The sequence below is a fragment of the Pristiophorus japonicus genome, chromosome 5, assembly GCF_044704955.1.
Source record: "Pristiophorus japonicus isolate sPriJap1 chromosome 5, sPriJap1.hap1, whole genome shotgun sequence".
In the NCBI taxonomy this organism is placed as follows: Eukaryota; Metazoa; Chordata; class Chondrichthyes; family Pristiophoridae; genus Pristiophorus; species Pristiophorus japonicus.
This window is the reverse complement of record NC_091981.1, coordinates 293,744,938-293,758,423: the sequence shown is the minus strand read 5'-3', so window position 1 is coordinate 293,758,423 and position 13,486 is coordinate 293,744,938. Positions and strand designations below refer to the sequence as shown.

Below are 13,486 nucleotides of genomic sequence, written 5' to 3'. Positions count from 1 at the left end.
GGGGAGCGGGCGGGTAAGTGGAGCTGAGTCCACGGCCAGATCAGCCATGATCTTTTTGAATGGCGGAGCAGGCTCGAGGGGCTAGATGGCCTACTCCTGTTCCTAATTCTTATGTTCTTATGCTCTTATCAATTTTTATCCCATCCAGTTTCTCAACTACCTCTTCTTTCACTATAACTTCTACAGCATCTTCTTCCTTGGTAAAGACAGATGCAAAGTACTCATTTAGTACCTCAGCCATGCCCTCTCCCTCAATGCCTAGGTCTCCATTTTGGTCCCAAATCAGCCCCACTTCTCCTCTTCCTTTCCATTTAATGGCCCAGAAATTCCGGTTTCTCCTTCCCACAGGCGATTGAATGGATTTTAGAAAAAAGATGCCGACCAGAAGCTGCTGCAGCCATGCAAGCTCCCAGTCCAGAGGACTCTCCTGACAGCGCGTCGCAACGCGTGCATGTCAGGACGTGCGCAGGCCTGGAGCTGGAGTCACATGGCTCTGGGCAGCCAATCAGGTATAGTATATTCTCATTCATAATAATGGGAATTCCGTAAGTTGGAGTTCCCATTATTATGAATGAGAACCCCCCCCCAACACTAATAACCAATAATAAAAGTTAGAAAAAATGCACAACACATTTTTATTTATTTAAATTAAAGTTATTTATATATTTAAAAAATATATACTTTTCCAATTTAAAAAAAAGTTTTTTTAATTATGGTTTAAAATAAACTTACTGTAGCAGGGAGGGTTTTTAAACAATAACATATGTTTTAAAAATTTTATTTTGCAATGCTTGTGTGTTTTAAAACTCTTACACCTGTAAAAGTAGGCTATGCACCTGCTTTTATCAGGCGAAAGAGTTTTGAGGACATTTGCTGGGCAAGATTTGCGTAAATCCCGCAATCTTGCCCAAGTAAATGTCCTCGCTCCCGACATGCACGCGATCTGTCAAGCCAGAAACTTGACAGATTGGAAAAGCTGGTTTTCAATGCATGCGCGTGTGCCTTCCAGGCTTTTCCGATGCCTTCCCAGGTCCATAAAAACTCCGTATGGACCCAGGGCGGCCGGGATTTCCAGGCCAATATTTATATGCCTTATAGAAGACTTTTAGATTCCCTTTTATGATAGCTGTCAATCTATTCTCATACTCCCTCTTTGCCCCTCTTATTTTCTGTCACTTCCCCTCTGAACTTTTTATATTCAGCCTGGTTCTCACTTGTATTCTCAAGCTGAAATCTGTCATTCCCTCCTTTTTCTGCTTCATCTTACTCTCTATCTCTTTCATCATCCAGGGAGCTCAGGCTTTGGTTGCCCTACCTTTCCCCCTCGTGGGAATGCACCCAAACCATGTCCTCTTTAAAGGCAGTTCATTGTTCGATTAAGTTTTGCCTGCCAATCTTTGATTCCAATTTATCCGGGCCAGACCCATTCTCAACCCACTGAAATTGACCTCCATCAAATTAAGTATTTTTACTCTAGATTGCTCCCTGTCCTTTACCATAGCTGGTCTAAACCTTATGATACTGTGATCACTGTTCCCTAAATGTTCCCCTACTGACACTTGCTCCACCTGCATCACCGCATTCCTCAGAACCAGATCCAGCAATGCCTCCTTCCTCATTGGGGCAGAAACATACTGATCAAGAAGGTTCTCCTGAACACACTCAGAAATTCTTCCCCCTCTCTGTCCTTTACACAATTACTATCCCAATCTATATTAGGATAGTTGAAGTCCCCCATTATCACTACTCTATAGTTCTTGCACACCTCTGTGATTTCCCTGGAAATTTGCTCCTCTGTATCCTTCCCACCAGTTGGAAGCCTATAGAATATACCTAGTAGTGGCACCTCTATTGTTTCTTAATTCTAACCAAATCGATTCTGTCCTAGATTCCTCCAGGGCATTCCCTCTTTCCAGTACAGTAATATTTACCTTAATCAATACTGCCACCACACCTCCTTTCTTTTCTTCCCTATCTTTCCTGAACACCTTATATCCAGGAATATTTAGTACCCAATCCTGCCTTTTTTTGAGCCAGGTCTCTGTTATCACTACAACATCATATTCCCATGTGTCTATTTCCACTTGCAGCTCACCAACATTATTTACCACACTTCATGCATTCACACACCTAGCTTAGACCTTGTATTCTCTCTTAGTCTGACCCCACCTAATACTGTACTATTTCTTACTCTAGTGCTATCTGTCTCTCCCAATCCTTTGTGCATCTTATTTCTAATGATACATCCTGGTGCCCATTGCCCTGCCAAATTAGTTTAAACCCTCCCCAACAACACTAGCAAACCCCACCCCACCCCACCCCATCCCCTGCGAGGATATTGGTCCAAACACTGTTAAGGTGCAACCCGACCATCCTGTACAGGTCCCCCTCCCCCAGAGCCAGACCCAACGTCCCAAGAATCTAAAGCCCTCCCTCCTGCACCATCTCTCCAGTCATCTGCTCTATCCTCCTGTTTCTATACTCACTAGCTCGTGGCACTGGTCGTAATCCGGAGATTACTACTGTTGAGGTCTTGTTTTTAATCTCTTTCCTAGCTCACTATCTGCCTGCCAGACCTCATCCCTCTTTCTATTTATGTCGTTGATAATGATATGGACCACAACCTCTGGCTGTTCACCCTCCCCCTAGCAGAATGTTCTGCAGCACTCAGTGACATCCTTGACCCTGGCACCAGGGAGGCAATATACCACCCTGGAATCACGTCTGCAGCTGCAGAAATGCCTGCCCTCCTTCTCTGACCACTATTGTTTTCCTGATTTTCCTCCTCCCCCCTATACAGCTGAGCCACCTGTGGTGCCGTGGACTTGGCTCTGGCTGTACTTCCCAGAGGAACCATCGCGCTCACCAATATTCAGTACTGAATACTGGTTGGAGAGCGAGATGCACTCACGGGGACTCCTGCACTACCTGCCTGTTCCTCCTTGTCTGTCTGACGGTCACCCATTCTCTCTCTGCCTGCACACTCTTGCGCTGCGGGGTGACCACCTCCTGAAATGTGCTATCCATGTAGCTCTCAGCCTCATGGATGCACCTGGTAGATTATGACAATGTTGAAGATGATGAGGATAATGAAGATAATGAGGATAATGAAAACGATGAGGATGATGAACGGCCACACCAAAGTCCCTGGATGAAGCCATTCTGCTGAAGCTGTATATGTGTTATCTAGCACATTATGCTAAACAACCTTGTAAATCTTTAAACGGGGCACATTTTAACCAAATTATTGCAAGAGAAACTGGTACTCAAATGGAGGGCGATTATGAGAAGAGGAGGTGGCCCTGCCAAACCCATAGGAGGGCCAGTTCGTGTCCCAGTTCTGCTGATTAGGACAGAGATGTGGACATGAAGGAGCTCCCGTAACATGTAACGCCTCTCAGGGATGCTCACAGTAGAGCTTTATGGGCTGTAAGCTCAACCATCTCCTACACCTCGGGCAAGCCGGGAGACCAAATGAATAGTTATTTCCATCACTCCATCACTTGTTTCCTTACTTCCAAACACCAGCTCAAATACTTCCACAATGTATATGAGGATGTGGCTCTGGGTGACTTACAAAGAAGAATACGAGGAAATCCCATCCTCCCAGAGGAGGCTGCAGAAATGACCGGCTATACATTTGTGCAACTTAGATCTCTTTTATTCTCGCCTGGAGAAGATTGCTTAAGGACCATTACAACTACATCAACAGGCAAGAGGCCAACTGAAATGCACTACCTGTGGGCAGATTGCTGATTGGGAGAGTGGGAAATATGACGGCTGCTACTTAAAGACAGCCTCTGCAGTACCTTATTGGGGAACCACAACACAATCAATCCTTTCAGTCCCTGCTTCCTGTGTCTCTTCTGAACTCAGCAATTCTTTTCTGTTTCCATTCACTCCCAAATATTGCCCTCATAATTTCATCCTCCTGCTGGCCATACATGCTGCTCCTTCCTGTTATCTAGCACATCATGCTAAACAACCTTGTAAATCTTTAAACGGGGCACATTTTAACCAAATTATTGCAAGAGAAACTGGTACTCAAATGGAGGGCGATTATGAGAAGAGGAGGTGGCCCTGCCAAACCCATAGGAGGGCCAGTTCGTGTCCCAGTTCTGCTGATTAGGACAGAGATGTGGACATGAAGGAGCTCCCGTAACATGTAACGCCTCTCATGGATGCTCATAGTAGAGATTTATGGGCTGTAAGCTCAACCATCTCCTACACCTCGGGCAAGCTGGGAGACCAAATGAATAGTTATTTCAGTTGGATAATAGATATCCTATACTCTATTCTCCCACAGATCAGTAGTATTGATGATCTGCAACTTAATAGCAAATGCAGTTGTACAATGGGAATGAAATATTTTGCCATCTCTGTTTTAAAATAGGACTGGAGCAGCACTAAAGTTGACAAAAGATCACTTAAGACAAGATTAAGGTTCTCACACAAAGTTGCGGGCTTTTGTGTAAGCCAGGAAAATGGTACAATGGTAACAGTAATGTTAGTCCTTGGGCAGATAGTTTGCTTGTGGGTGGGACGGCTGGGAGAGATGACAATGCAGGGGGGCAGGGGTTGTTCAGCTGGTGAGCTCTTCCAGAGCTGCTAAGGAAGAAATCTCGCTGCCGACAAGTGTTGGAGCCATCCTGGTTCCTCGCCATCCTCTACGTTATTAGTGTCTCATCTTCCTCATCATGATGAAATTCCTCATTCAATGGAGGCTCCATGTGATGAGCCCATTGCAGAGCAAACTTATTGAACATACAGCAAACTACAATTATGAAGGACATTCTTTCTGGGCTGTATTGCAGGATACCACCAGGTCTGTTGAGATATTGGACTCTGATGGTTCACTCAGTGAGGGTTCTAGTTGACCCATGGATCTGACTTCAGTACAGTTTGACCATTGAGCACAATATCCTTAGAGGGGTCATGAACAAAGTTACAAAGTTTTTAAGTAGTTCCTTTTGTTGCGTGGTTAAGTTAGTTTGTCGATTGCTAGTCAACATTTCTGGCAGTGTTAGAGAAGGTTAAGGGAAGATTTAATAGATGAGTTCAAAATCATGAAGGGTTTTGATAGACTAAATAAGTATCAACTGTTTCCAGTTGCAGAAGGATAGGTGACCAGAGGACACAGATTTCGGGTAATTGGGAAAAGCACCACAGGCGACTCGAGGAGAATTTTCCTTTTAACACATCGAGTTGTTATGATCTGGAATGCACTTCCTGAAAGGCTGGTGGAAGCAGATTGAATAATAACATCCAAAAGGGAATTGGATAAATGCATAAAGGGGACTCATTTGCAGGGCGTTTTGGAAAGGGCAGGGGAATGGGACTAATTAGATTTGCTCTTTCAAAGAGCCGGCACCGGCACGATGGGCTGAATGGCCATTTTCTGTGATTCTACGATTCTATAAGTGTGACGGGCATAGCCGTTGTCTCTGGACATATAGTCCAGAAGGCATGAGTTCAAATCACATCTTGGCAGTTTGAGAATTTTAAAAAGCTGCAAATAAAAAGCTGATAGTAAAAGTTTGTTTGTCGTAATATCCCATTGGTTCACTCATGTCCTGAAGGGAAGTACACGTCATTTTTCCTGTTTTTGCTTGTGATTGCAGTCCCGCACCAACATGGTTGACTCTTAACAGCTCTCTGAACGAGCCTAACTTGTACCAAATCATGCTCCGAGCACCTCGGGACGGCCAATAATTGCCAGCCTTGCTAGTGATACCAACAATGCCGCGAATGAGATAAAAATGACTGCTTCCCGAACTGTACCGTCCATGGCTTATGTGTCGGATCAGGAACCATGCCATGCTGCATAACCCCTAAGCTGAACTCATTGCCATTCTGAAACATCTTGTTGAAAATACTTTTGCTGACTCACTGGCTCCAAGAGAAGGGCGACGGCAAACACCCGCTGAAGAACCCGAGCCTGTAGTCAGAAATTTCGTGAAGTCAGCCACACGTATATCTAGCAGATTCTGTCTGCCGTTCGCTGTGAAAAGAGAGGAAGAATAGAAGTTCTCATTGCACATTAGCACGTCAAAAAATCTAACAACTGCACATACAGAATGTTGTCATCACACAGGCACAAGTACAATAGTGCTGTCAGATGTTTTAATAATTCAAATCAACAACTTTTCAACAAGCATCAAGCTTAGCCAATCCTTTTGCCCTTTAACATCTTTGCTGACTCACAGTCACTGAACCCGGTAATGGAATAACTGATAGTGTCAGAAATAGTTTAGTGACTTGACGAGATCAAGCAAAGTAAGAGAACAGCACCATGAGCACCAATACACTCTTCAGCCTGTAAAATGACAAACAGCATAAGTCATCCTTCACGCTATATTGAAATTATATCGACCCCCGCCCACCCACCCCACCAAGTCCCCCCGCCCGCAAGTGTCTCCCCGCCGAAACTGCAGGACTGTACGGGACAAGCTTTGTGACCCACAAGGGAAGGCAGGGTAACAGACAAGCCACTTTCTCCCTTCTTTCTTGGGCACCACACACAGCGAGACAGTGCCTGCCTGGTATGACAACCCATTCTTAGCTTATTCCCTCCTTTCCTGCACATCCATCACAGCCTCAGGAAGCAGCAAAAGATTACCTTTAGGAAGATAAATGAGGGAATTGAATTTCGTCTTGGAAGATTATGATAACAGTGATGACAATGAGGAAAAAGGATGAAGATAATGCAGAGGCCACACAACAGTCCCTAAATGAAGCCACTGCTCATTGTTCCTTTTCTAAAGTTGCTCAATATCACACATTCCATCACTTGTTTCCTTACTTCCAAGCACCAATTCAAAACTGGGAACGGTAGCATAGTGGTTATGTTACTGTGCTAGTAAGCCAGAGGCCTAGACTAATGATCCAATAGGTGTGAGTTCAAATCCCACCATGGCAGCTGGGGAATTTAAATTCAGTTAATTAAAAAAATCTGGAATTAAAAGCTAGTAACTATTGAACTATTGTAAAAACCCATCTCAGGGAAGGAAATCTGCCATGTTGAACACCACTTGGATGAAGCACTGAGGATAGCAAGGGCACAAAATGTACTCTGGATGGGGGACTTCTCTGCTCATTATCAAGAGTGTCTCGGTAGCAGCACTACCAACCGACCTGGCTGAGTCCTGTAGGATGTAGCTATCAGACTGGGCCTGTGGCAGGTGGTGAGAGAACCAATCTAGCTGTCGCAGATGCATCTGTCCATGACAACATTGGTAGCAGTGACCACTGCATAGTACTGGTGGAGACAAAGTCCTGTCTTCACACTGAGTTACGTGACCCCCGAGCTAGGATAAGGGGTAGGCCATTTAGGACTGAGATGAGGAGAAACTTCTTCACTCAGAGAGTTGTTAACCTGTGGAATTCCCTACCGCAGAGAGTTGTTGATGCCAGTTCATTGGATATGTTCAAGAGGGAGTTAGATATGGCCCTTGCGGCTAAGGGGATCAAGGGGTATGGAGAGAAAGCAGGAAAGGGGTACTGAGGGAATGATCAGCCAAGATCTTACTGAATGGTGGTGCAGGCTCGAATGGCCTACTCCTGCACCTATTTTCTATGTGTCCATCGTGTTGTGGCACTACCACCGTGTTAGATGGAACAGAGCTAACAGCCCTAAACTGGGCATCCAGGAGGCGCTGTGGGCTATCAGCAACAGTATTATGTTCCACCGCAATCTTTAACCTCATGGCCCGGCATACCCCTCACTCTACCATTACCATCAAGCCAGGGGAGCAACCCTGGTTCAATGAGAGGTGCAGAAGAGCATGCCAGGAATACCTAAAAATAAGGAGAACACCTGGGGCAACTGCAAAACAGTACTACATGAAGTTAAACAGCAGAAGCTGCATGCTATAGATGGAACTAAGCGATCCTACAATCAATGAATCAGATCAAAGCTCTGCAGTTCTACAACATCTAATCGTGAATGGCGGTGGACAAGTAAAGAACCAACAGGAGGAGGAGGCTCCAAGAACATCCCCTAGCATGGTGGAGCCTAGCATGCAAGTGCAAAAGACAAGGCTAAAGCATTTGTAACCATCTTCAGCTAGAATTGCGGAGTGGATGATCCATATCGGCCTCCTCCTGAGGTCCCCACCATCACCAAAGCCAGTCTTCAGCCAATTCGATTCACTCCATGTGATATCAAGAAACGGCGGAGAGCACTGGACACCGGAAAGGCGATGGGCTCTGCCAACATCTCGGCTGAAGACTTGTGCTCCAGAACTAGCCACACCTCTAGCCAAGCTGTTCCAGTACAGCTATAACAACTGGCATCTACCCGACAATGTGGAAAACTATCCCGGTATGTCCTGCCCACAAAAATCAGGGTGAAAACGCTCTACTGGCTGGAATTAAACTTTACACAAAGGAAGATGGTTGTAGTTGTTGGAGGCCAATCATCTCACGCACAAAACACTGCTGCAGGAATTCCTCAGGGCAGTGTCCTAGGCCCAACCATCTTCAAGTGCTTCATCAATGACGGTTCCTCCAACAGAAGGTCAGAAATGGAGATGTTCACTAATAATTGCACAGTGTTCAGTGCCATTCGCAACTCCTCAGATAATGAAGCAGCCCATGCCCACATGCAACAAGTCCTGGACGATATTCAGGCTTGGTTTGATAAGTAGCAAGTAACAATCATGCCACACAAGTGCCAGGCATTGACTATCTCCAACAAGCGAGAGTCTAACCACCGCTCCATGACATTCAATGACATTACCATCACCGAATATCCAACCATCCACATTCTACAGGTCACTGTTGACCATAAGTGTAACTGGACCAGCCACATAAATAGTGTGGCAACAAGAGGTCAGAGGCTGGGCATTCTGTGGCGAGTGTCTCACCTCCTGACTGCCCAAAGCATCTACAAGGTACAAGTCAGGAGTGTGATGGAATACTCTGCACTTGCCTGGATGAGTGCAGCTCCAACAACACTCAAGAAGCTCAACACCATCCAGGACCAGGCAGCCTGCTTGAATGGCACCCCATCCACCACCTTAAACATTCACTCCCTCCATCATCGGCGCATTGTGGCTGCAGTGTGCACCATCTACAAGACCAGTTAGCCTAACATCAGTAGTAGGGAAAATGCTGGAATTTATTATTAAGGATGTGACAACAGGGTACTTAGAAAATAATAATAGGATTGGGCAGTGTCAACACGCATTTATGAAAGGGAAATCATGTTTAACAAATCTGTCCTTTGAGGCTGTAACTAGCTGAATAGATAAGGGGGAATCAGTGGATGTGGTGCATTTGGATTTTCAGAAGGCATTCGATAAGGTGCCATGCAAGAGGTTATTGAACAATATTAGGGTTCATGGGATTGGGGGCAATACACTCGCATGGGTTGAGGGTTGGTTAACAGGCAGAATACAGAGATTAGGAATAAATGGGTCATTTACAGGTTGGCTGTAACTAGTGGGATGCCACAAGGATCAGTGCTTGGGCCCCAGCTATTCACAATCTATATCAATGATTTAGATGAGCAGACCAAATATAATATATCCAAGTTTGCTGATGATACAAAGCTAAGTGGGAATGTAAGTTGTGAGGAGGATGCAAAGAGACTTCAAGGGAATATAGACTGCCTAAGTGAGTGGGCAAGAACATGGCAAATGGAGTATAATGTGGAGAAATGTGAAGTTATCCACTTTGGTAGGAAAAATAGAAAACAGGGTATGGTATATTGGTCTTTATTGCCAGAGGATTTGAGTATAAGAGCAAAGACATCTTACTGCAATTATATAGAGGCCTGGTGAGACCACACCTGGACTATTGTGTACAGTTTTGATCTCCTTACCTAAGGAAGGATATACTTGCCATTGAGGGAGTGCAACAAAGGTTCACCAGACTGATTCCTGGGATGGGGGATTGTCCTATGAGGAGAGATTGAGTAGACTAGGCCTATATTCTCTAGCGTTTAGAAGAATGAGAGGTGATCTCATTAAAACATACAAAATTCTTAAAGGGCTTAACAGGGTAAATGCAGGGAAGATGTTTCCTCTGGCTGGGGAGTCTAGAATCAGGGTTCACAGTCTCAGGCCATTTAGGAATAAAATGATTAGAAACTTCTTCACTCAGAGGATGGTGAATATCTGGAATTCTCTCCCATAGAGGGAGGTAGAGGCTCAGTCTTTGAGGCAGAGATCGATAGATTTTTGGATATTAAGGGAATCACGGGATATGGGGACAGTGCAGGAAAATAGAGTTGAGGTATATCAGCCATGATCTCATTGAATGGCGGAGCAGGCTCGAGGGGCCTCAGGGCCTTCTTCTGTGCTATGGCCTATGTTCTTATGCAGTTCAGCAACTGGCCAAAGCTTCTTCAACAGACTACCACCTAGAAGGACAAGGGCAGCAGGCGTATGGGAAAACCATCACCTCCAATTTCCCCTCCAAGTCACACGCCTGACTTGGAAATATATCGGTGTTCAATGATTGTCACTGGGCCAAAATCCTGAAACTCTCTCTCTCACAGCACTGTGGGAGTACCTTCAGCGCAGCGACTGCAGTGGTTCAAGAAGGCAGCTCACCACCACCTTCTTCAGGACAAGTAGGGATAGGTAATAAATGCTGGCCTTGCCAGAGACACCCAGATCCCAGGAACACATTTTTTTTTAAGTATTGGGAGCCCTCCTGGTTTCTTGCCATCCTGTGTTGTCTACCTCATCAGGCTTAAGGTCCTTGTCCAATGGTGGCTCCATGTGTTGAGCCCATTCCAGAGCAAAGTTATTGAGCATGCAGCAAACAACAATTATGCAGGACACTCTTTCTGGGCTGTTTTGCAGGATGCCATCAGATCTGTGAAACATTGGAATTGTTACTTGAGGACTCTGATGGTTCCCTCATGTTGACCCAAGGATCTTATTACAGTATTTGGCCATTGAGTGTGGGTTCCTCAGAGGAGTCATGAGCCAAGTGTGCAGGGTATATCTGTTGTCTCTTGAGGGCGAGACCAGAAGTAGGGGCCATAAATATAAGATTGTGTCTAATAAATCCAAGTGGGAATTCCTTACCCAGAGAGAATGTGGGACTCGCTACCACAAGGAGTAGTTGAAGCAAATAACATAGATGCAGTCAAGGCAAAGCTAGATAAGCACATGATGGTGAAAGGGATAGAAAGATATGTTGGTGGGGTTTGATGACGAGGGGTGGGAGGAGGCTCGAGTGGAACATAAACACCGGCTGCAAATACTTTGTCATACCTTATAGTGATCCAGAGAGCGAGAGTGTAAATGCCACCATAGCAGTTTGAGAATTTGAATTCAGTCTTAAAAAAAGCTGCAAATCCAAAAATGATCATGAAGCTGTAGGATTGCGGTAAAATCTTATTGGTATACTACTGCAGCGAAGGGAAGGGAGTCTGCCATTCTTACAGGGTGTGAGCTATATGTGTTGGCAGTCCCATACCAACATGGTTGACTCTCATTCAAGCCATTCACTTGTGTTAAACTGCTACTCAGGGCACCGAGGGATGAGCAATAAATTCCAGCCTTGCCTGTAATGCACACATCCCGGAAACTAATAAAAAATGGCTGCCTCCCAACTTGTACTTTCCATGGATTGTGGGTGGGATCAGGAACTGCTGGCAGCAGGGCAGGTTGGACAAAAAATGATCAGGGGTCTTAAATATATCACGCACCTTACAGTGCCAGAGCACCATTACATGCTGAACTTATTGCCCATTCAGAAATATCCTGTTGAAAATTAAGAACTTACCAGGTTGCGTTAGTGGCAGGGTCGGCATGTGAACATTTGGATCTAGATTTATCAGATCCTGTCCGACATCTTTTGGCACTGTCAAAAGAGAGGAAGAATAGAAGTTTTAATTCAACATTTGCACATACTACAACTGGACATGCTGATTATTGTCATCAAACAGGCACAAGTACAATAGTGCTGAGTAAATAGATTTTCTTTGGGATATGAAATGATTCTGGATTCTGTAAAAGTTGTAAACATTTATCTGATTTCTTGGTCACCAGTTAGAAAACACTACTCATCAGATCTGTTAGTCTGTCAGACGTTTTGATAGTTCAAATCTCAAATTTCTTATTAAGCTTATCCAATCCTTTTGCTCTTGAAAATATTTGCTGACTCCCAGTCACTGAATGCAATAATGGAATAATTAACAGAGCCGAAAATAGTTCAGTGATTTGACAAGAACAGACACTGTAACAGTGGAGCACCATGAGCAACAACACATTGTACATTCTGTGAAATGACTGCTAGCACAAGTCATCTCTTACACTGTACTGATGCGTTCACTAACTCTGTATCTTACAAGAGATGTTGTCAAACCCCTTAACAGGAATTATATGCATGAAAAGCCTCAAACATCTCCCTCCCCTTTTTTCAGCAGATATATGGGCAAGTTAGTGGGCACAGAGCTACACGTTCACTAAATAAAGCTGCAGTCAGAAACTTCGTGACTGTTCTGTGGCTCCTTAATCTCAAGGAGTTTTGGTCAGCCTCCAGTGGTGCACTGAAGTATCAGCCTATACTTACCACTCACTGCATCACTTGTTTCCTCACTTCCAAACACCAGGTCAAATACTTCCACAGTGTAAATAAGAATGTGGCTCAGGGTGACTCACAAAGCATGAGGGAGCTGGGGGAATGAAGAATGCGAGGATGTCCCACCCTCCCAGAGGAGGCTGCATGAGAACATAAGAAATAGGAGCAGGGGTAGGCCATACGCCCCAAGGCCAACATACCATTTGCCTTCCTAATTGATTGCTGCACCTGCATATTAACTTTAACAGAAGAAATAGGAGCAGGAGTAGGCCATTGGGCCCTTCGAGCCTGCTTCACCATTTAATAAGATCGTGGCTGATCTGATCTTGGACTCAGCTCCGCTTCCCTGCCCGCTCTCCATAACCCTTTACACTCTTATCATTCAAAACTCTGTCTATCTCTATCTTAAATATATTCAATGACCCAGCCTCCACAGCTCTCTGGAGCAGAGAATTTCACAGATTTACAACCCTGTGAGAGAAACAATTCCTCTTCATCTCAGTTCTAAATGGGCGATCCCTTATTCTTAAACTAAGCCCTCTAGTTCTAAATTCCCCCATGAATGGAAACACCCTCTCTGTATCTACCTTGTCGAGCCCCTGCAGTATTTATATGTTTCAATAAAATCATCTCTCATTCTTCTAAACTCCAATGAGTATAGTCCCAACCTGCTCAACCTATCTTCATAAGTCAACCCCCTTCATTTTTGTATCATCAGCAAACTTGGCTACATTACACTTGGTTCCTTCATCCAAGTCATTAATATAGATTGTAAATAGTTGACGCCCCAGCACCGATCCTTGCAGCACCCCATTAGTTACTGTTTGCCAACCGGAAAATTACCCATTTATCCCAACTCTCTGTTTTCTGTTAGTTAGCCAATCCTCTATCCATGCTAATATATTACCCCCAACCCCATGAACTTTTATCTTGTGCAGTAACC

General features: G+C 44.7%; 1 protein-coding gene across 15 annotated transcripts in view; it reads right to left on the bottom strand.

Annotated features, from left to right (window-relative positions):
• Positions 1–13,486, bottom strand: part of LOC139264759 (speriolin-like) — a 395,630-nt gene that overhangs the window by 171,636 nt on the left and 210,508 nt on the right. For all 15 annotated transcript variants that reach the window (XM_070881830.1, XM_070881833.1, XM_070881832.1 and 12 more), the window contains 2 exons: positions 11,746–11,823; positions 5,891–6,001 (listed from right to left, as the gene is read on the bottom strand). In XM_070881830.1, the coding sequence (XP_070737931.1) occupies positions 5,891–6,001; positions 11,746–11,823 (189 nt within the window). The remainder of the gene's footprint in view (positions 1–5,890; positions 6,002–11,745; positions 11,824–13,486) is intronic.